The sequence below is a fragment of the Takifugu rubripes genome, chromosome 22 (assembly GCF_901000725.2).
Source record: "Takifugu rubripes chromosome 22, fTakRub1.2, whole genome shotgun sequence".
NCBI classification, from domain to species: Eukaryota; Metazoa; Chordata; class Actinopteri; order Tetraodontiformes; family Tetraodontidae; genus Takifugu; species Takifugu rubripes.
Genome location: NC_042306.1, coordinates 12587817 through 12608193, shown reverse-complemented (window position 1 = coordinate 12608193; position 20377 = coordinate 12587817). Strand labels below are relative to the sequence as shown.

General features: G+C 51.5%; 2 protein-coding genes across 10 annotated transcripts; both read right to left on the bottom strand.

The window, feature by feature from the left end:
- Nucleotides 1-6976: 6976 nt before the first annotated feature.
- On the bottom strand, nt 6977-14044 carry LOC101066162 (phospholipid phosphatase 3-like). 3 transcript variants are annotated; one of them, XM_011616662.2, is made up of 6 exons: nt 13734-14044; nt 10223-10380; nt 8025-8305; nt 7901-7958; nt 7644-7820; nt 6977-7460 (listed from the first exon to the last, which is right to left on the bottom strand). In XM_011616662.2, the coding sequence occupies exons 1-6, from the start codon at nt 13873-13875 to the stop codon at nt 7332-7334; spliced, it is 945 nt and encodes a 314-aa protein (XP_011614964.2). In that variant the 5' UTR covers nt 13876-14044; the 3' UTR covers nt 6977-7331. The 3 variants fall into 3 exon arrangements, with proteins under 3 accessions (XP_011614964.2, XP_003975884.2, XP_029686648.1); XM_003975835.3 differs by lacking the exon at nt 10223-10380 and adding an exon at nt 11012-11166 and having other exon boundaries at nt 7318-7460; XM_029830788.1 differs by lacking the exon at nt 10223-10380 and having other exon boundaries at nt 7318-7460.
- A 187-nt stretch (nt 14045-14231) lies between these two features.
- Nucleotides 14232-20162, bottom strand: LOC101066390 (uncharacterized). Of its 7 annotated transcripts, none has more exons than XM_029830752.1 (20): nt 19949-20159; nt 18571-19501; nt 18305-18490; nt 17818-18208; nt 17633-17730; nt 17510-17535; nt 17393-17430; nt 17250-17294; nt 16926-17058; nt 16296-16455; nt 16092-16215; nt 15981-16016; nt 15456-15538; nt 15310-15373; nt 15202-15239; nt 15050-15113; nt 14872-14970; nt 14763-14776; nt 14628-14661; nt 14232-14529 (listed from the first exon to the last, which is right to left on the bottom strand). In XM_029830752.1, the coding sequence occupies exons 1-20, from the start codon at nt 19955-19957 to the stop codon at nt 14460-14462; spliced, it is 2643 nt and encodes an 880-aa protein (XP_029686612.1). In that variant the 5' UTR covers nt 19958-20159; the 3' UTR covers nt 14232-14459. The 7 variants fall into 7 exon arrangements, 5 of the variants coding, with proteins under 5 accessions (XP_029686612.1, XP_029686611.1, XP_029686609.1 ...); XM_029830751.1 differs by having other exon boundaries at nt 17615-17730; nt 18311-18490; XM_029830749.1 differs by having other exon boundaries at nt 17615-17730; nt 19949-20157.
- Nucleotides 20163-20377: the final 215 nt, after the last annotated feature.

Sequence of the window (20377 nt, the reverse complement as noted above, 5' to 3'; positions counted from 1 at the left end):
CTGCTGAACTGATACGAGCGGCGCTGCCATTAATCTCCTCTCTCGCCTCTCAGAAAGGGCTAATGGTCAGTTTAAAGCCCTGATGGGTCTCCTTATTCCTCCGGGGGCCCGACTGATGTGTTTACAGAACGAAACTCGACGATCACGCAGCTCGTTGCGTCTGTTTCCATTTAGAGGGATTAAACCAGCGTGAACGTGACGGAGCTCATATGTTCGGGGCCCCTTTTACGTGCTGTAATTGCGCCGCGATTACTCAGAGCGAGGCATGAAGAGCAGGTCTGGGAGGAACTCCACGGAAAGTCCTGCGATGCTTGAAATGCATCACCCCCCCCCCGGCCAAAGGAATGTCTTCCTGAGGTGGAGCATGAGCAGAGATGCACTCTGTGGGCAGATATGGCATTAAGTCTGGCTGCAGGGCCCTTGGAGCGTCCATCTTTGGGGTTTTAACAGACGGCAGCGGCACCACGGAGCTCCGGCTGCTCCTGATCGGTCGCTTGATAGGAAAAGCCCACCGGAGCAGCAGATCCGAAGCACATTAACATTCCTGAATAAATAACCCCAGGGAATGTTATTGTGGAGCCATTATATAGGATTTTCCTCCCAGAGCCCAGGAGAAGTCGCAGGCATCAGTCCATAGCCCCCAGTTAGCGGGGTTAGCGTAGCACCTCCATCCCACTCCTCTAATTCTCACAAGGTGCATGAAAAGAAGCTGTTATTTAACTCAGGTAATATGGGACCATGTCGTCTCTGATTGGATGCTGCTTTTTATTAGAAATGTCACCATGACAATCACATTCACAATTATCCAGCCGATTTGGGAACGCTCTTCATATTTAGGGTTTGGATCAGCTCACTGGGATCCCAACACAATCCCTGTGTTTTTCCTCTTCCCAGAATTGTCGCCAAATCGGCATTTATGGCACAGCTGCATCACTTCCAGTTAGTTTGTGAGGATCTTACACAATGAAACATGCAATCCGAGAGCTGTGCCGGGCTGGAGCCAGGACTGAGGCGAGGGTTCTGTCTGGCGCTCGCTCTGTTTACGCCTCGCGGTGTCGGGGGTGTCGGGGGATCACTGACAGGACCCCTCTGGATCAACCTGGAGCTCTGCTGCTGATATGGGAGCAGAGTCCTCCCACACTTGGGCGAACATTCCACATGTGAGAGGTCAGACCTGAGGGAGGACAGAGGTGCAGAAAACAGCCAGAGCACAAGTGGATTTAGAAAAAAAAATCATCCGTCACAAGAAGAATCTATCTTATTCCCAACCAGAGGAGCTGGGGGAACAGGTCACCAGTCCATCACAGGTCACAAGAAGAGGATTTAGAGCCTCCAATCAACATAAAGGAGGTTTTTAGTTCAGTAGCATCTTGAAAGAAATTGTGGAAGTAGCATCAAATGGAGAGAAGGTTCCTCAGAGTCGTCCTCCAGCCGCCACGGACACAGCGGCCATGGTGTGAAAACTAGCTGTCCTCGGCCGGCCGTCCTCCAGAGACGTGCGTTCACAGCCTGAAAGGTCACAACCGACCGGCTGGTGAGCGACATCGGGGCAAAAAAAAAGGGAAAAAGGTCAAAAGGCTTTGGCGCCCCGCCAAAGGAAACACAGGCTTCAGTGAGCACCATCGCGCTACCTGAGACTGGAAGTTAATCATACGGGAAAGTCGTGCCCCCTTTTCCTCTCTGTGGATTTATCCCCCCCCCCCCTCCCATTATTCTGCCCTGTCTGGCTGTTTCTCCTGTTTCAGAGGAGGCCTCACCTCCTCCTCCTCACCTCCTGGCTCACCTACGCCTCGACTACACGCGTAAAACCCCACTTGATTGACGCATTCTCATCGTTTTTTCGTTGCTGCCTCATCGGCCAAAAACCCTAAAGAGACGCAGACGCGTGCGATAGCGCAGGGCATGAGCTGCCCCGGCCTGCCCCCCCCCTCACCAGGCGGCGTGAGGAGATAAAGGGCCTGTCAGCATATGGCGGCGGTTGCCAGGTGGGCGTATGGAGAGTATCAGAGTACCGAGTTTGATGAAGTCAGTGTTTGCGTTCCGTCAGCAGTATATTCTTCTTGGCCTCCTTCCCGTGAGGCTCTTTTGGACACATATGGAGGTAATTTGTTTAAATTCTTTGGCAGAGAAAGAAAAAAAATTGGGGGGCACTCTTGGGATTTTGGGGCTAAGGAATCCGTTTGAGGGGTTCGGGGTTGATGTTTTGGGGTTTTAGAAAGCTTTGGGGAGGTGACGACAAATAAAGAAGAACACAAAACAGTTTAAAGAGCCAGCTAGCAAAACCTCCAGCCCCAACTGTGACAAATAATGGTCAAATGTTGGTGGCAGTGTTTCCAATGATCTTTTTTAGCTTGTTAACACATCCAGATGATTTGTTTAATGACCAACAAAGGAGCCGTCACCTCGGCGGTTGAGGATACCTGTCGTGTTTTTGCAGGCTGCCAACGTTAGCCTCAGACTGTGAGGCACATGGCTCGAGAACCAAGCACGTGACCGCTCCAAAGTCGTTTAAACACTTAGCATTAAAGCTAAAGCTCAGGCGCCTCCGGAGGGAAGCCAGCATCATTTGGTATCTTCTAGAAAATCTGATTAATGAAGTGTAAATCTTAATCGGGGTTTATGGTTGTGCAGGTGGATCATGTAGCGTGAGCTGCAGCTAGCATAATTAATTGCACGCTGTTGTGTATTAGCAACCCCAGTGTCTTTGCGCCACTGACCTGCAGCATCTGTGACTTTAAAGAAGACTCGTTGAAGAATTAGCATTAGCGTTAGCAAATATATTCCGCAAGTGGTCTTCCTCCTGCATCAGGAAAATAACTAGCAAACATTCTGGTATTAACAGGCTTAAGAAATTTAAGGATTTGAGTCGACATGTTGGGACAGAAGAGGAAGAAAAACCTCCTGAAAGGCATTAACCCATCAACAAAACGCTGAAAAGTCCACACAGCTTGTGTACATCAGGCTGCCCTGAATCCATATCAGCTGGAAGAAAGCGTGCCAGACTGTTGGCCTCCGTCCTGATGTTTACATTCTCGTCCACCAGGGAGGACGTGGAGGGAGAGACGGAGGGAGACAATTGGTTGCAGCTGCAGGACGGCAACTCCAGCGGTCCGAGAGAACAAGGGCCTCTGGGCAGGAGACGGCTTGTGATGGCCAACGCTCGAGCCGGGAGGATTCTACCAGGGATGTTTGTGTGCGTGGCGTGCAAAGCGGCGAGGAGCGGATAAAGCCGGCTTGGGTAACGACGGGATGCGGCGTGCATTGGCGCGCGCACCTGAAGGAAGCGGTTCGGGCCACGTGAAGAGAAGCTCTCGGAGTTCAAGTGCTCGTCACGGCTGGAGAGCCGAGGTCTCCCAGGAGGGATTGGGAAAACATTCCCGGCGGAGCCGTAACGAGGTCACTTATCAGTCCGGGCATCGGGAGGGTGTGCCGCACTTCCTGTCAGCATCCCTCCATCCCTCGGGAAGAGGACGAATGACCTCAGCAGCAGCTGCCAATGATGTCACGAGGCGTCAGACGCCGTCAAAACTGACGGAGGCGGGCCAACCTTTCCCCGGGAGGACGCGGTGCCCGGGTCAGAGCTTTCTCCGAATTTTCGCCGGTCTTCCCGCTCACTTGATTGATCCTGCATTGCCCCGTGGACTTCCAGCAGACCTGTTCTTGGTCCAGTTCTCCAGTCTGTCTTGAATCGGGAATTATTTTAGTTGGAACTATTTTAGGTGCTACTTCCTGGTTGGGCCCAAGCAGCAGCAGGAACTACCAGGGAGGAAAAGTTCAAACCCACAAATCACTACCGTATATGAACGACGCTGAAAATTCACAGTTTCGGCCGCTAACAAACATGGAAATGGGGCGTAATTACGACAAATGGGGCGTGCAGAAGTCTGGGCACTTATAGTTAAAGAGGAAGGAAGCAGGTGAAACACAAAAACCTACATTCGTCTTCCGATCCAGCTGGAGCCAAGTGGCAGGATTCCGGAAACAGTCGACCAATAATGTGGGAGCTCAGTTTTCCCACCAGTAGGTGCTCAACATCTAGATTAGTTAGTAAATTTGGCAATTTTAGCACCACCTAAACTTTGCCCCGGCTAACATCCCCTGCTGGTTCACATTTGTGCCTCTTTTCAGATGTAATAGAGTTTACAAAAATAATAGTTTACAGAGCCCCCTAGTGGCCCGTTCATGTAAACACAGAAGGCAAAATCACCATTTCGCACATTTATTTCCCACAAAAAACATTCCCGCGTATATTTCCTCTTGTTTAGACTCTCACTGGTGCGACAAAAGGAGGTGGGAAAAACCCTTAAAGGTTTGCGTGAGGATGAAGAATCGGCTTAGCTATTAAAGCGATAACAGCCGTGTCCGACAAGCATTGCGGTGGGAGAGGAATGGCCGTTTAATCGCGTGTTCTGGGGGTAATAAACAAGCGCAACAACAGTCGCCACTTCAGAGCAACCGCAACTGCCCTACAGAGGGCATGAAAAGGATCTGGAAATCTCACAGGCTAATGGCGTCACAAACAACTGAGGTTAAATGGCGGCGCGAGAACACGGAATCACATGAAAAGGATTCCGTTATTCCAAAGCTAAGCAGTGCTGATCAAAAAGAAAGCCTCTTGGAATCTCGGGGGAAGCGGCTCCGGGTGAAAACGTGACCACCTCGCATGTTGGTCCGGGCCGAGCTGGACTCTCGGGGCTTGTCCGGGGGGAGAAATCTCACATCGGTGCTGCTTCAGTGAAGCTTCTAACACAAACACTGTGGCAGGAATTCGACATTCCGTGGCTAATTATTCAAACGAGGGAAAAACAGATGGAACTGAAGGTACTCCAGCCGGCACGGTGGTGCCACATAACCACATAATCTGGTTTGGAGTCCTGTGTTTGCACGCTCTCCCGGTTCTGGACCGGGTTTGCTCCTGTTTCCTCCCATACGCGTCCATGACGTGTGTCATGTGATGGGCCGGTGACCCAGCAGCGGTGTATTCCTGCCTCTCTCCCAGTGACCCCCAGAGAAACTCCAGCACCCCCGTGATCCGGATTAGGAAGAACAGGAAATAGACGCATGGATTGGAGGCACTGCTCCGTTTCTTGGCAACATCATTTCTGGGATTAAAATCTAGGAATTGAATTGATAGCTTGAAGGGAATGAGTTACAAACACAACTAAAATTTGTGTTTTGGCCTTATTCATTCTTCTCAAATAATAATAATAATGGAATCGTGTAGAGGGTATGAATCTCAGTGTGTTTCAGTTATATTGGGAAAAGTTGACGAGATTGAAAACATGATGGAATTCATATTTAGTCTTCGCCTGCTAAAACTTCAGATTAGCCTAATTTCCTGTTAGCGTTAACGCTAACACACTGTTTGTTTTGGCGCAGAGGAATTCCGGCTTGCCTCAAAACTGTGGCAGCATGGCGAAAACAGGAAAAACACATCATCAAGCCGTCTTTGGTATTTTCTACTCGTTAAATACAACAAAACAAAACTTAAATTTTAAATTTTAAACGTTACTAGAGGAAGTTCTTCACCGTAAAAGACTGTCGGAATACCACATTTTATGTAAAGATTCAAACATTTGTGAGCTTTAGGATTGACGCTACAGCTACTGGCACAGTGTTTTTTAAGCTAATCAAGGCTAATACGTAGCCCGGCGTTTACCGCGTGAACACGGCCGCCCAGGAACGAGGCCACGGCACGGTGGCACGGGCGGCGGCTCAGTCGGCTGAACCTGGAGGAGGTATTTCTGGAGCCACTCTGGCACTTCTCAAATATATTATTACACCGAGCCAATGGGGGAGCGGGGTGAAAGACTGGAATGCGCACCATTTCCCAACAGGAAGCCGAGCATATAAGCCCACCGCCCCACGCCCAGATGTCTCCACATGCAGTCGGGTCCTGAAACCACAGCAGAGACTAATGGTCCAAAAAGAAAAAGCGTAAAATAATCACAAAAGCCCGCCGTCCACTTTACGTTTTATTAAAGACATCTGATAATCATGTCTTACAGTTTCATTGGACAAAATGTCACATTACAAGAGCACGGAAAGACGTTCTTTCTAGCACGTTCTGGAGCCGTCTGTCTGGAGAGCTTTGTTGTTTCATAGATAAACACCTCGTATTCACAAGCTGTCAACAGGGTTTTTTTTACATTTTTACACAGGTTTCGACAAAAAGTCGTAGTGGGCGTTTTCAATAAAAAAGGACAACTTTACATGAGGCGACGACGCGGCGTTCAGACACAGTCGTGATTAAAAATGAGCTTAAATGTCCGTTCAAAGAGCGTCTCTAACCGCGCTTTCAAAAAGTGGTTTTAAACGGATTATACACTCATGCAAACGCATTAGCATCGTTATTAACGTTTATAACAATGTAATAAGTCTATTAGAAAGCAGAGCCTCATCATTAGGCTTATTGTGGAGTTTCAAAAGCTTTTCTTTAGACTATGCTGCAGTAACAACGTGCCTGAAACGTGCACGCGCCTGCGTAGCTACAGTCTTATTAGCAACTGTGGCGCGCATAAAGACACGTTTGCTCCCGCAGCGTTCCAGTCTCGGGTTCCGCCGGAGCGGGTACCTGTTCGGCACATTTGTGAGCTATTAACACTGAAACTCGGAGACGTCACACAAAGAAAACCACAAACACACATACACACACACACACACACAAACACACACACACACACACACACACACACACACACACACGCGACGCCGCAAATATGACATCTTATTAAATGGCTCAGCGGGGGCCCGTCCTGCCCAGCAGGAGGCGGCCCGTGGTCCCACCGCCCTCCACACCCACTGGAACTTATGTGCACGTTGTGAGAAAAGGCGAGTTGCTGGGAGGACAAACACATTTAAAGCTAAAATTCTTACGAAGCTTTTCAAAAGCTTCACTTCAGGTCGTCCAAGTGGTGGAAAACAGTCCCGAGTCGAAGTCACGCTAGAGAAATACTCGTTATTTTTCCGCAGAAACCCAAACAAAAACACGCCGGCCTGCGTGAGATTAAAAGGATCTTTAAAAAACGAATAAAAAAAATCCTTGTTTGTATTAGTCATGCCGAGCTGGAATACTGACGTGGCTCCGGATGCTGGAATCAAAGGCTGGAGAGCAGCACGACCTCCATTTCCTGCTTTAGTTTCAGACTTCGGACCACAAAAATGCTCCGACCTCCCCCCCAAAAAATAAAAACTCTCCTTCTATCGTAACACCTGAAAGTCTCAGATAAAAGCAAAAACTCTTTGATGTCCAAACGCGCTCCGTCCGGTACCGAGGAGCAGCTGTCGTAGTGATTTATGGTGGGTTTCGGTCCAGTCGGGTCCAGTCTTTGCTACGCCATGATGAGGTGACTCCCTCGATCTCTGAGGTCCGCCGACGGGACCAGATCCTTCATCACCGGGATCGGCAACAGGGTCGCCCGTCGGCCTTTGGGCTTGAACAGGTCGGACACGAAGAACACCTGTGGGATAGAACGGATTTGAGACACCAGAGGAACACGGGGGATCTATGAAGATCATCGACCGACCGACGGTCCACCTGCCCCGGTACCGCACGGCTGCACGTGGCGTGGAAATTCGGATAAACCTGTTAGCCTACCGGGCCCAACGGAATCGCAGAGGGGTTAGGAAGTGGATCCACTCACTATGCAGTAGGCCACCAAGGCTCCCTGTAGGAAACCAGCCAGGACATCGGTGGGATGGTGCTTGTGGTCCGAGACCCGGGACAGGCCGGTGTAGAACGACATCATGATGAGCGTGAACTGGGTCAGGGGGCGCAGCAGGCGCGCTCCGTGCCAGGTGAAGCGGGACTGCAGGTAAAACTGGAAGGAAGGGGGGGCGGAGTTTACTGCGGAGTGGGAGGAGAGGAAGGCGAGCGAGGAGACAGGAGGAGGACACTCACCACCAGGTACAGCATGGTGTACATGGAGAAGGAAGCGTGCCCGGAGAAGAACGACTTCCTGTGGGAGAGCAGAGCTTAAACCTGGGCTGTGTGTGACACGCCGGCGTCCGTGCGCTGGACTCACCTGGCCTCCTGGACTTTGCTCTCCGGACCCTGACAGTGGTAGTCAGTGATGTAGCCCAGAGAGCAGTTGATGGTGGAGAAGTCCGGTTTGCACACGTCCAGGAAGTGGGGGCGCATGCGGCCCACCGACACTTTGGCGATGTCGGTGAAGGACTGGCTGATGGCGCAGCCGAAGATGAACACGCCCACCTGCTTGTAGAGGGCGGAGATGTAGGGGTTCCCCACGAAGGACTTGGAACCTTCGTTCAGGAAGTAGATCCTGTAGCTCTCCCCGGCAACGATCTGGAAGGACACGGGTCGGTCTGTGAGGGTTCTGAGAGTAGATGGGGAACACTGAGGATCTGGGAGGTTTGTCTGTTTGTGGCTACTTGTGTTTACGTATTAATGAGCTGTTCTGTCGTTTAAACATTTGTTTATTTTCTATAGCAACAGCGACCTCGTCTGGCTAACGTGATATTGGAGACAAACTTCTGGGTAGTCAACTGAGCTTGAGGTGGGCGGAGCATCATTCATGGGTGGGGTATTGTGGGCGGGGCATCATTCCAGGTGTGCTTTAATCCTGCACTGCAGCGCCTCTAGTGGCCACCCTTATATCACAGGGCTACTGTTATGGAGGGTGTCCTGCTCCATATATTGAATGATTCGATCAGGATGTCCTCCCAATGGGTGGGGTGGATGGACAAAGCATCTAACAGCTGGTGGAGCTCAGAAACAGCCCCCCCCCCCCGATCATCCTCCGCCGCCTCCCAGCAAATGAAAACGTGGACAGGGAGCGAGAGTGTGAGTGTGGGGGAGTTCCAGGGAGAACCAAGAAGAAAATGAAAAACAGTTTGCGGTCAGGAAGGAGTGATTGGACAAGGAGAGGACACACCAGTAGGAGGAGGAGAACAGGGAGCTGGGAGGACTGCGGAGTCGGGTTGGGAGGTGGGGGGGCACCGCTGGTTCTGATCAGCAGAAACGCTGAGCTAAGCGACGTGTCTGATTTTGGTGGCCAGACTCCACCGAGCGCACGTCGGGGGCACGTTTGTTTTTCAGCGCTCTGAAACCGACTCCGGTTTCACCGGGCACATCTGGCTGCTTTCACGTGAGAATCTCACTTTCATCAGACATTCTTCTAAGGAAGGGGGGGCAGGAAAACAAGCCTCTTTCTGGTAAAAGGCACTCAGTGGAGGGAAAGCCTGTCGAGAGATTACACAAGCCGATATTTCACCACCATCCAGACCTTTAGAGCCGGCATGATGGAGTCCAGCCTCTTCCATGGGAACGAGGGGACACGCACATCTGGTTCCCCTTGTGAGGGAATCAGTGAACTGCTACGGCCAAATAAAGACTACTACGGCCAAATAAAGACTACCCAGAAGCCTTTGGGATGGGGGGCGGCGGATCGTAAAGTCACGTTTTTTAAAAGGAAAATGAGTTGTGTGGCAAAGTGTTCTTGTTTTGGGCCTTTGCCGCAATTCCACCCCAACAATTACAGTATTTGGCCCGACAACCATTGCGTCAACCATAATTACACGGAGACAGCTGTGGCTCTCACCAGGAAAACCCCTGCAGCCCCAAGTCTGTCAAGAAGTCTGCACCTCTGGCGGAGAGGGCGGCCAGCTGGGGCGCTGAAACCTCGGAATTCTGAAGGTCGCGGGAGGCGGCTAAAGTCAGCGTAGCTGTTTTTTGCTTGGCAGGCGCCTGCTAAGTGTTCGCCGAAGCGTTAGCCGTTTAGCCGGGCAGCCAGCCGATCGCCAAATTGCCGCCGAAGTTTTCAAATTCAAGAGGTCGACTGAATTTGCCAGTTGAATTACAGGTGAACAGAAACAAACAGATGCTCATTTACCCGTCACCTTGCTGTTGCCTCGCTTAATCACCCGTAATTGCAATCAATCAATTGAGGGGCAGCCTCGTGGTTGACCCCAGTCGGGTGGCAAAACATCTGTATGGACACTCTCGGCGAAACTTACCTCCAAGACTGCTGCCAAAGTTTATTTCTCAGTGTTTTCAGTGTCAATCACTTATCTCAGGTATGAGCATGGATGTTAGAATACACAGTAAAATCAGGATGGAGCAAATTTTGATACTTGTTAGCATTAGCAGTGGTGGTGCAGGAACATTGATTTGCGGTGTGTATGTGTGTGTATGTGGGGGGGGGGGGGGAGTGACAAAGTGATGAAGACATTAGTGATTGGAACGTGAGGATGAGCGACTTACAGAGAGGATGGTTATAAGAATGCCAGCAGCGCTAAGCACACCGTCGCTAATGGTGTCCCCAGTTTTGGCCGGGTACTTGATGGACTCATCGTCGCAGTAAAACCCTCTACGGTACGGCTGCACCGCGCTGGTTTCAATGACCAGGAAAGGCAGGCCGGCTAGTGTGATGAAGCAGTGAGCGGCACAGAGGGAAGCGGGGAGGGTGGGTGGGGAAGGGTGACAGAGATGGAGGTGCTTGGTTAATGACAGGCACATCACAGAGGCCGCGGCTACAGGCCAGGAGCAACGAGGGCGCGCGCCGGACGGGCCCGATCAATCCAGTGGCTGTTTCCTGTGACCAGTTCACGGGTTCCCCGGGATCATTTGGGCTTTATCAGCCGGACTTTGCTTCGTTTTAAGTCTGCTTTCCAAATTAGAGCCAGTTTCCATGTTTGAGTCTCCCTCGCGGACACGGCTGGTTTGCGCTAATTTTCCAACGACTGATGCGGCCCGTTGGAGGCAGGAGGAACCCAAAAACTTCTGAGTTTCTATCGTTACTCCGGCTCCACCAGCTGCGTCTCAGGAGTTAGCTCGTTATACCGGAGCCAGGCTTTGGAAAACGGCTGGCAGCACCACACAGCACGAAACCTTGAAAGCTAACGAGCTGCAACAGGCTAAAGCGCCATGTCTGAGTCACAGACTGTCAAAACAATCACGTCTTCAGAGGCGTCACCAGCCAACCACTGGAAGAACCGTGCCGATCCCGTCGCGCTCCTCCCTCTCCTCTCGCCGTACCGCGGCGGGACTTACGGAGACCACGGGCACGGCGATGCCCACGGCCGTGAGCGCCGTGTTGGACACCGTGCTGCTCTTATAGGTCAGCTTGATGCTGTTGTCATTGCAGAAGAATCCTCTCTGGTGTGGCGGCAGGGGAAACTTGTGCAAAAACACGGCAACGAGCACCACTGTATGGTTGGACACAGACGAGCAGGAGTCAGACGAAGGTTCAAACCAACACACAAACGCAGATCACAAAGCACAGAAGGAGATTGGAGACAGGCGCACAAACAGCCGGGAGGCTCCCGGGAGACGTGCGTTCCTGCTCCGCATCTCCCAAAAAAACGGATATCAGGAGCAAACAAGGAAACAATATGTGCTGAGAAACATCAACAGAGGAGACGGAGACGGCGCTAAAAGGCCTGGATGTGTCATGTTAGCGGAGAGTTCGGCTGCTATCCAGCGAGGGGGAAGAAAATAAACACGGGAGGGGAGCTTTTGTTGCCCCTGCTGAAGCTTTTAAAAACACTCAAGGATGCCTTTGGGGGGGCTTCTGCTCAATTTACTGTGTTATAACGGAGCGATCTTGTTTATCTCCTGACAAACAGGGAGTGCGCGTAGCTAGCGCCCGCACCAGAAAGGCTATTCCCCCCATTTACCGACGATGATGATGATGATGATGATGACGACAAATCACCCGAGAGAGGCCTCAAATCTCTGACAGACCTAAAAAAGCACTCTCTTAAATCGCTTCAAAGCGGCGTTCAACCGACGCTCACGCTCTCAAGTCGCACCCCGAGTCATTCCTGAGGTCTGAACTTGAAAAGAAAACAAACATCAGCACTCTCTAAAAAGCGCCCGGGTGCCGAAGGTCAGAGGTCAGGCCCGCCGAAGGCGCGACAGCCGGCGAGGGGCCGGGGTGTGACGCCTCAAACCAAATGTCAACACGAGCTCTCAACCCCTCACACACACACACACACACACACACACACACACACACACAGACAGCTGACTTTGGCCTTTGAAGGTCCAGCTGGGTCGAGCTCAGCTTTCAGAACTGATGGGAACTCCAGAACCTCGGCCGTCCCTCCACATTCAGCAGGATCCGTGTTATTAAGTCTCATTTCAGTCGGGCTCTCCAAACAAACACCTGGATGGAGCCGCGGTCGGGTCGGGAGACTGGAGGTGGGGGGGGGGCAGGAAGACGGGGCTCAAAATGAGGGAAGAGCACAAATATACGGAGCTTCGTCTGATCCCAGCTGTTCCCGCAACAATAACCAAAGTCTGACTCTTCACCTGTGGGAACGCTGATTCTGCAGGAGAAATCGGACCTTTTCCCGGTGCGCTCCATCCAAACAAACAATTCCGCCTTAACTCTGTCGGGATTTGACTCCATTTTGGCTTCTAATAAACTGGACCAGGACCAACACCGGCGTGTCCATCGCATTAAGTCCACATCAGGAACTTAACCCGCTGGCCTGGCAGCCCAATCCGGCTCTCGCTAACCTGGAATTCTTCCCCGACTCCAGACGCTGAGGGAATCAGGCTTTCATTTGCTGCCTGTTTGCTTTACCCCCAGTTCAGCACCGGTGGGCCCACTGGTGTAACCCTCATGTTGGGGAAACTAGAAGAAGTGTACCCCCCCCCCCCTCCCCCGCACTGAACGGAACCCACACCAAAACACCGAGTGTTGCCATTTAAAATAAACAGACGCACATTTTCCGTCTGCGGGGAGTTCTGTGTGTCTGCTGTACACACGGATCAAGTTGCCTCGGCTCTTGGCGGCGGCGGCGGCGCCCACTCGACCCGCCTCGTGTCACCCGACCTGGCGGCCGAACTGGGGCGAGAGGGCAGAAACATTAAAGGCGATTAACCAGAACAACCCCGAGCCGCCTGCCGCCGCTTAATGCCGTGGCCACGTGAGAACGCTGCAGGTCCAAAGGGAAGCTCCGCCTGGAAAAGCCGCCTCGGTGCTGCTGGGAAAGAGGAGTCCCGGCGACCGGAGCGGGTTCTGACCGTGTAACCTTGGAGGCAGGAACACTAGAACTGCAATCAGCCCGTTTGAATGGAGGAGTAGTGATTACCAGGACAGACCCGCCACTTCCTCCCTACAACCACATCTGGAGGCAGGAGAAAAAAACACGGCTGCTTCGTTGACAAGCGGCTCTGTGGGAAAACCGCAACCATGGCGACCATGGCGGCGATTTACCCTCCATGGAGACGAGCGGCGAGACCGGACAAGCGCAGCTCTTCTGGAGGCGGCTGTGGATCTTTGGTCCTGCAGTCAGCAGCCGGTCACAGGACGCGGACGGGAATAAGAATAAAACACACATCTGCGAGGGGTCAAAAGGTCAAAGCCACGAAGCCCGCTGAAGGGACAAATGTTCAAAGCCTCTCTCATAACTTCGGCTCACAGTCTGCAGCTGTTGGACATTACAGGACCTGGACACACTCTCACCAACATCCCCTTAATTACCACACACACACTTACACACACACACACAACCAGATGTGGAGATCAAGAGAATTCCGACTGGTGTGGAATGTGAAACATTCTCTCAGGTGGGAGGAAGTCAAAGGTAAGAACAGCTTCAAATTAAAGCTGCAGCCTGGACAACAGTTCTGGTGCAGTTTAAACAAACAAACAAACAAACATTTCATTTAAAGGCGGAGGGGGATGAATCACGTCTGCCTATCGCGCAGAGTCGATGCAGATTTCCGGTGCCGACATGAAAAGCGGACCGGACTCTCTTACCCAGGAAGAGACAGAAGAGATCCACCCCGACCAGCAACTTTCTCCTGCTGTGGTCCTTGCAGTTGTTGTTGTTGTTGTGAGAAATCCCGCCGTTCCTCGTCTCGGCTGCCATACTTTTCTCATAAATCAGACAGCGTTGCATTTAAATCGCCTTGCGTGGTTCGGATGCGCGGGAGGAATAAGAGATCTACTTAATGTGGAGCGAGCGAATCTACTTGATCCCCGAGACCCTCCTGAAACATGCGCGTAACCGCCCGCTCCTGCAGCCTCGCGAGTTGTGTCCATCCTCCGCTCGGTTCCGTTGGGGCCAGTGGGAGCCCCGTGAAGGCCCCTCCTCCGGCCCCTCCCCTCCCTCCCCACAGCGGCCGGAGCCTCCAGCAGCCCCGCGGTGGGTTGGAGCTCCGCACCGGAGCTCAGGTTCAGGAAAGCAGGCTACATCCAAGAGTGGGCGGTCATTTTAAATAGGAATCTTAAAAAAAGAATAGTGGAACCGCACTATAAATAGGTGGCAAATATTTATTCAAGGTAGCACAGAGGGTGAAAAATCTATGGAACAGCAAATTATAGGTAATCTGGCTACTTTTAAGACGGTGTCATCATTTAATTAGTGCTCTATTGTAGTTAACATAAATAAATACATGGATCAATGTGAAAATGTGCCATAACACACAAGAAATGAAAAAAAGAAACTCTTCTTTTTATGCTGGGCAGCGCTGTCATTCATGGTCAGAAGAAGTCGGCGTAAAGCGGCGGCGGCGGCAAGAGCTCCACCTCTGTGAAATCCGCCTCCTGGTCCCTGGCGTGCAAAACAAGAGCAGATGTTGAGCAGATCGGGGGTGGAACGCCACTTACGCTTATCAGAATTCCTGATGCAAGCGTGGGACGCTCACTTACGGGAACGGGGGCTCCTCCACGCCACTCAAGAAGTCTGGATAAGGACGAGCAAAGACATGAAGCATTCAGCGTGTCCTGCACGCAGCAATCAGAATGTGCTTTCCACAGAGCGGTGGAAACAGACTGTACACTTACTTGATGTTCCAGCACTTTCCCAGGGACAAAAGGGATGAAAGAGGGGAAAAAAGAAGGGTCAGTACACAGAAAAGGGCAATGTTGCGCAACAGTGAGGAGGCCCTGGTACTTTGTGGGGGTCGCTCCTCCCCCGTCGGGGACGTCTGCACAGTCATCTTTGCTGTGTTGAAAGAAGATGGCCAGTTTCTGGAGAGCCTCGTGCCTGGTCCTGGAGGTTGAGCAGACGGGCAATAGTCAAGGGACACCGTGATCGGGGGGAGACTTTGGCGCCATCTGCTGGAGCTTACTGCGTGTGCAGGTCCTCCAGGTTGGCGTCGCTCAGCGTGTGCTGGGCGCCGGCGTGTCCGCACGCTGCCGCGGTGACCGGACGAGACAAACGAGCGGCGTCAGAGCAGAGAAGACATCGACCGCGTCAGGACGGGATGTGAAATATACTCACAGGTCTCCGCCATGGAAGAGGTGTGAGAAGGAAGACCGCTGGGGGGGGGGGAGACGGGAGCGGGTCAGAGACGAGACACAGAATTGACCGCAAATCGTCAAGTCTTACTGGCTTTTGTTACAGAAGGAGAGGGTCTCGTCCTCACAGGCCCACTCCTCGCTGTCATCGGTGACTGGGGGGGGGGGGGGGAGAGAAGAATTAAGCACGAGCCGACCCTTGACCCTCAGAACGCACACACAAACGTTGCATTAAACCTGTCTTCAGCGGCCTAATAAGGGCTTCTTCGTGCGTTCCGATATACTGAAATAATGATGAAGCTTCCCACCAAAGTGTGCTGCTTTTGTATTGAGGAACAAATGGAATTCCATTAAATATACAGAGCTCAGGCTTACGGCACAGCCAGGACACTCAGGTGGCGCTCCTGGAACAACGGCAATACACTGAAATAATTATGCTGCATGAATAAAAGACAATGGTTTCCATGTTAAATACAGTCGTTCAGACTATCCTCTCACCAAAGGAAGCTTCACCTATAACCCCCCCAGTTTGCTTGCTACTTCCTTTTAATCACAAACCCGATGACACCGGTTTAGGCTGATCGGGGTTAACTTGTTCTGCTGGGACGTCTCTGTGGGAGTGTTCTCCATCTCTCAGCAGGCTGCTATAGCACCATTGTTGGAGTGTTTGTGAGCCCTAACAGCACCACTGGCAGTTACAGTTGAAGGGAGAGCATAAATAAACTAATCAGAGCTGAGGATTTGTGCAGAGGTCACTGATACCTACAGCTGCTTGTTAGAACTGGCTGGTTGGATGATCTGCAAAACAAAGGATCTGGTTAGGAAGTCATGATGGCTGACTGGGTTAGCATCTCAGCTAAGACCTAGCAGTACCTGCTTCCAATACTGATGGTATCCCCCTCCGTTGCTCCTCCCCGCCCAGCCGCCTGGGCCTTTTTGCCAAGTTCCAGCATCTCCTTGATGTTTAGCTCCACGTTCATGACTGAAATATAGCCATCTGCAGACAGCCAGGGCAGGGCCCACTGAGGCGCTGAGGCGGACCCTCCTCCAATCTCCCAAAACAAGATATCCACTCACATCTGTTGTTGGCGTCTCGAGCCAGCCATTTGCCCTTGGGGCAGCTGGTGGTGCGAATGATGCTGACCGTGTCCCCGTTCTTCACAGGCAGGTCGTTCTTGCGGACCTTGCTGGCCACCATCACCCGAGCGTGGTACATCGGCTCTTCTTCGCCCGTCACCTAAAGAGTCGGAGTGTTTGCAGTTTCAGCCTCGTCCTGCTGCTTTGCAGCCTCAACGCCACCAGATGTCGCTGTTCACACCAAATCCTCCAGAATCCCAGCACCCTCTGCGCCTCACTGGTTAGCTTTCAAAACAGTTTTGTGGGCCCTCTCCCCCCCTTTCACCAGCGCACTGGTGCCCATAGAGCCCTTTAATGTGACCTGCAGACATACTGGTATTAACAGTGTTCACTGTGGTCACAATGCATCCGTGACTGCACTCAGAAGTGGCCTGGCAGAGGGCTCACAGTTCATCTTTCACGCGTTTCAAGTGTATTTCTACCCTTTAATGTGGTCCAATGTGATATAAATCAGACCCAAACACAGAACAGGGAGTATTTTACTGCCAGGTGTAATAGAGGGCACAGATTCAGCTCTGCTAAACTGGAAAGAAATAATCAGCCTTTCAGTGGTTTGACTGCCTGACTTACTTTGAACTTCTTTTTCATTTCATTTTCCCTCTTCTCCCTCTCTCTCTGCTCCTTTTTCTCCTTCTCCAAGCGCTGCTTCTCCCTCTTCTTCTGTTCTTTATACTCTGCAGTGTGGGGGCTGTGGCGCTCTTTACTGGAAGTAAAACTGAATGTTCAGTAGCAAAAGGCTGCCGAGTTCAAACGGGGAGAAGTGGCATGAAAACGTGCTGATAAAAACACCAAAGGGCACGAGTGATTAGTGCCCCGTTTAATCAACGTCCTCCTCAGGAAGACGCTTGTTAAATGATACATCAACAGCCAAGTGACAGAAGAGATGTGACGTACCCGGAGACGCGAATGTGGGTGGGATGAACAGGTTCTGCTGGTACACTGGTCATATTGTGCGACCACGGTGTTGGGAGAGAAAACATCAGCGGCTGACTTCCACTGTGCACGGCTGCCTTCATGGCGTGAAATGAAATACGTACCGTGGGTGTGGAGGCCATGTATGCAGCCCTGCCCCGTCCTTTAAACAATAACATGGGATTTTTATAGCACAGGAATGAGTTGAATAACTGTGGTTAGTGGGCTTAAATGAGGCTCACCGTGAAGTGGCTGTCAGAATACGGATCTGTGAGAAACGGGAGTAAAACAAGGTCAACAACAACATTCTGAAGCAAGAGAGTTGGGAACAGCGTCAACATTCTTACTCTTTAGACCAGCTTTACGTTTACGCCAGTTCTGTTCCAGGAGCATTTTCTTGACGCCTTCCACGTCCTCGTACACGTTGTCTTCCGCCTCGTCGTAACCGTGGCGATGGAGTTCACTGGAGGAGAGCGACTCAGTCAAACTGCAGGTTGGGGGGGGGGGGGGGGGGGGGGGGGGAAATCGATGAGGGTTTTATAGAACCCACCTGGGGTGCGAGTCCGACCTATCTCCCTTCTCGGCTTCATCGGTGTGGGGGTTGAACTGTGGATCGAAGCTCACGTCCTCGCTCTGGGACCAAAGCTCTGACACCGGGAACTTCGGGATGTTCACCGGGTCGGGGAGGCTGGCCGAGGTGTCGAGGTGCGACCCGTCGACGTCGCTGCTCAAGAGGGGCTCCGGGAGTCCACAGAGCGAGTCGGCGCGCTCACTCTGATCGGGCGGAGGCGTTCGAGTGCAGACCAGGTTTACGGCCTCCAGGTCGAGCGCCCCGATGTCGACAGCTTCACCTTCTGCTGTTTCAATCTCCGGATGATCAAAGTCTGGAAACTCTGGCGCACCAAGCACCACCGACGTGCTTTCAGCCTCTGGCTCTGGGCCTGTGGTGCGAAATCACAATCGTTGCTTAAGACAACGAAGCGAGGGTGAGAAGAAAGGAAGTGTCGTCCGTGAAAAATCAAGACTTTACTCCAAACCGTTACAAGTGTGTAGATGAAAATAGCTGAGATCCACCACAGGAGGTCTGGGGGGCTTTGGTGGCACCGGTCCCAGGGACCTCAGGGGAGGTAAAGGCTTCTTCAGAGGACCAGATGATGGAAGACCCATCCTGACAGGGAGAATCTCAGCTTTCTCCTTTCCAAACGGCTTGTCCAACGCTGACTCTAGGCAGTGGAAAACAGCGGTGCCAAAGCATTAGGAACATCATTTGGATGTGGTTTTTTTTTTTCTAAATATAGCTTACTGTGTGCAGAGTTGTTTGCTTTAAAGAAAGGCCGAGCTGAAAGACAAGACAGGTTTGGAAGACAAACCGGTGACGGTATGGGCAGCTCCATCTCAGCGCGTTCGGTTTTTCTTGGCGGCGAGGGGAACGTCTTGTCTTTGGAGACATAGTCAGGAGAGCACAGGCTTTTGGCAGAGAGCAACATCTGCCGACATGACAATTTCTTCCTGGCCCTCTCCAGAGTGCTAACAATTTTGTTGTCAGACTCGACGCTCGTGCCGGTCGGGGGAGGGCTGACGGGGACGTCTGGGCTGGAGATGGGAAGCTCGGGCGTTGATTGGTTGCTTTGGAAAGAAAGCCGATCTTCCACAGGCGGCTTTTCCACAGAGGGCAACTCACCAGGAGCACTAGAAGGCCTGATTGTCAAATCAGAATATGTAGGTTCCCCATTTTCTCCACTGATTTTGGCTGCTTTTGATGACTTAAAGGGAAGCAATAAGCCTTTCTTTTTGATTTTAGTTTGCATCGCAGCTTCTTTCCCGGGCTCTTCTTCCAGTTTAAGCTCCCTGGTGGCTGGCAGCTCAGATTTGTGCTCTTTTACAGGAATGAAAGGAAGCACCAGGGGCATGTGCCGTTCTCTGAGGGACTGCCTTGTTGTGGTGTCACTGCTGCCGTGCTGAAAAGACTGGGACGTCTGCGGAACCTTAGGCGGAAAGGAAATTGGACGCATGCCTCCAGATGCCTGAAGGCTGTCCCTGAAGACGACCCTGGACACCGCCAGCGTCCTGTTGTCCACGGCTGCGTTAACGGTGCTGACCACAGAGCAGCGAGGACCCCCAGAGGGGGGAAGGCGTTTGGGCTTTTCTGCAACAGCCGGTCGACCAGTTTTGGATTGAGCCTGGGAAGCCTCTTCCTGAAACTTGGCCCTTAAAGCCTTGACATTGATGGAGCCCTTGGGAGGAAAAAAACCCATATAATTAAATTAATAGGGACATTCTATACCTTCTCACGATTCATTCAATGAACAGAAGTGAGTGAAACATGAAAGATAATATTCACCACGCAATTTATTGTGCATTTAACTGTGCAAAAAACTGTAATTAAAAAAAAAATAGGATGTTGGCGGCGTTAATTGCTTTATGAGCATATATTCATGCCTCCTACTATCTGCGCAGTAGTTCAAGAGCAATGACTCAAAATTACAAAGCTCTTTACCATTTTAGAAGACCCGGAATTTACTAAAAGTAAGAAAATTTGTCAAAACCACTAACACAAAGGCTATAAAATGGGGGGAAAAGTAGAAAACTAGCAGGGTCATGACTGCAGCTAGCATCGGGATCAGTGGCGCTGCTATTTGCCAAGCTAACTCAGAATACAGGCTTTATAATTAAAACATCACCTCATCCATAGCAGCTCTGCCTTTTCATCACCTTTCAGGTTTCAACATTCGAAAACGGGTGGAAAGCGAAGCGACGCGGGCATCGACGGTCACCCGTCGGGAACATTGAACCAACGAACCCGCAAGTTCTGCGGCTAAAACGCCGGAACGCTTTGAAAAGGCCGCCGCGAGGCGCACCTGCGTGATGCGCGTAACCCGACGACGTGCGCGTTCCTTCGGTTTGATTGACACATGAGCGAGGGGGCGGTGTCAGTTAACGAGTTTTATTGCAATAAACCAGTTTGGCTGGGGAAAAATCGAATTTTGGAAACAAAAAAAACTTTAACGATAGTTCTGAAAATACGTATAACAAATGAAAATGTAAACGGACAACAAATCATCACGTTAAAAGAGCGTATCGGCTGTTATAACGTTGGCATTTCAGTGGTA

What these genes read in the sequence shown, in the direction of transcription:
- LOC101066162 (XM_011616662.2), bottom strand. Translation starts at nt 13,875, where the DNA reads ATGCAACGCTGTCTGATTTATGAGAAAAGTATGGCAGCCGAGACGAGG. An exon ending in ACACCATGCTGTACCTGGTG is followed by an intron (nt 7,821 to 7,900) that starts GTGAGTGTCCTC and finishes CCTTCCTTCCAG; the next exon opens with TTTTACCTGCAGTCCCGCTT. An exon ending in CCTTGGTGGCCTACTGCATA is followed by an intron (nt 7,461 to 7,643) that starts GTGAGTGGATCC and finishes TCTATCCCACAG; the next exon opens with GTGTTCTTCGTGTCCGACCT.
- LOC101066390 (XM_029830749.1), bottom strand. An exon ending in ACGTAAAGCTGGTCTAAAGA is followed by an intron (nt 17,536 to 17,614) that starts GTAAGAATGTTG and finishes CGTTTCTCACAG; the next exon opens with ATCCGTATTCTGACAGCCAC. An exon ending in ACCCACATTCGCGTCTCCGG is followed by an intron (nt 17,059 to 17,249) that starts GTACGTCACATC and finishes TTTTACTTCCAG; the next exon opens with TAAAGAGCGCCACAGCCCCC.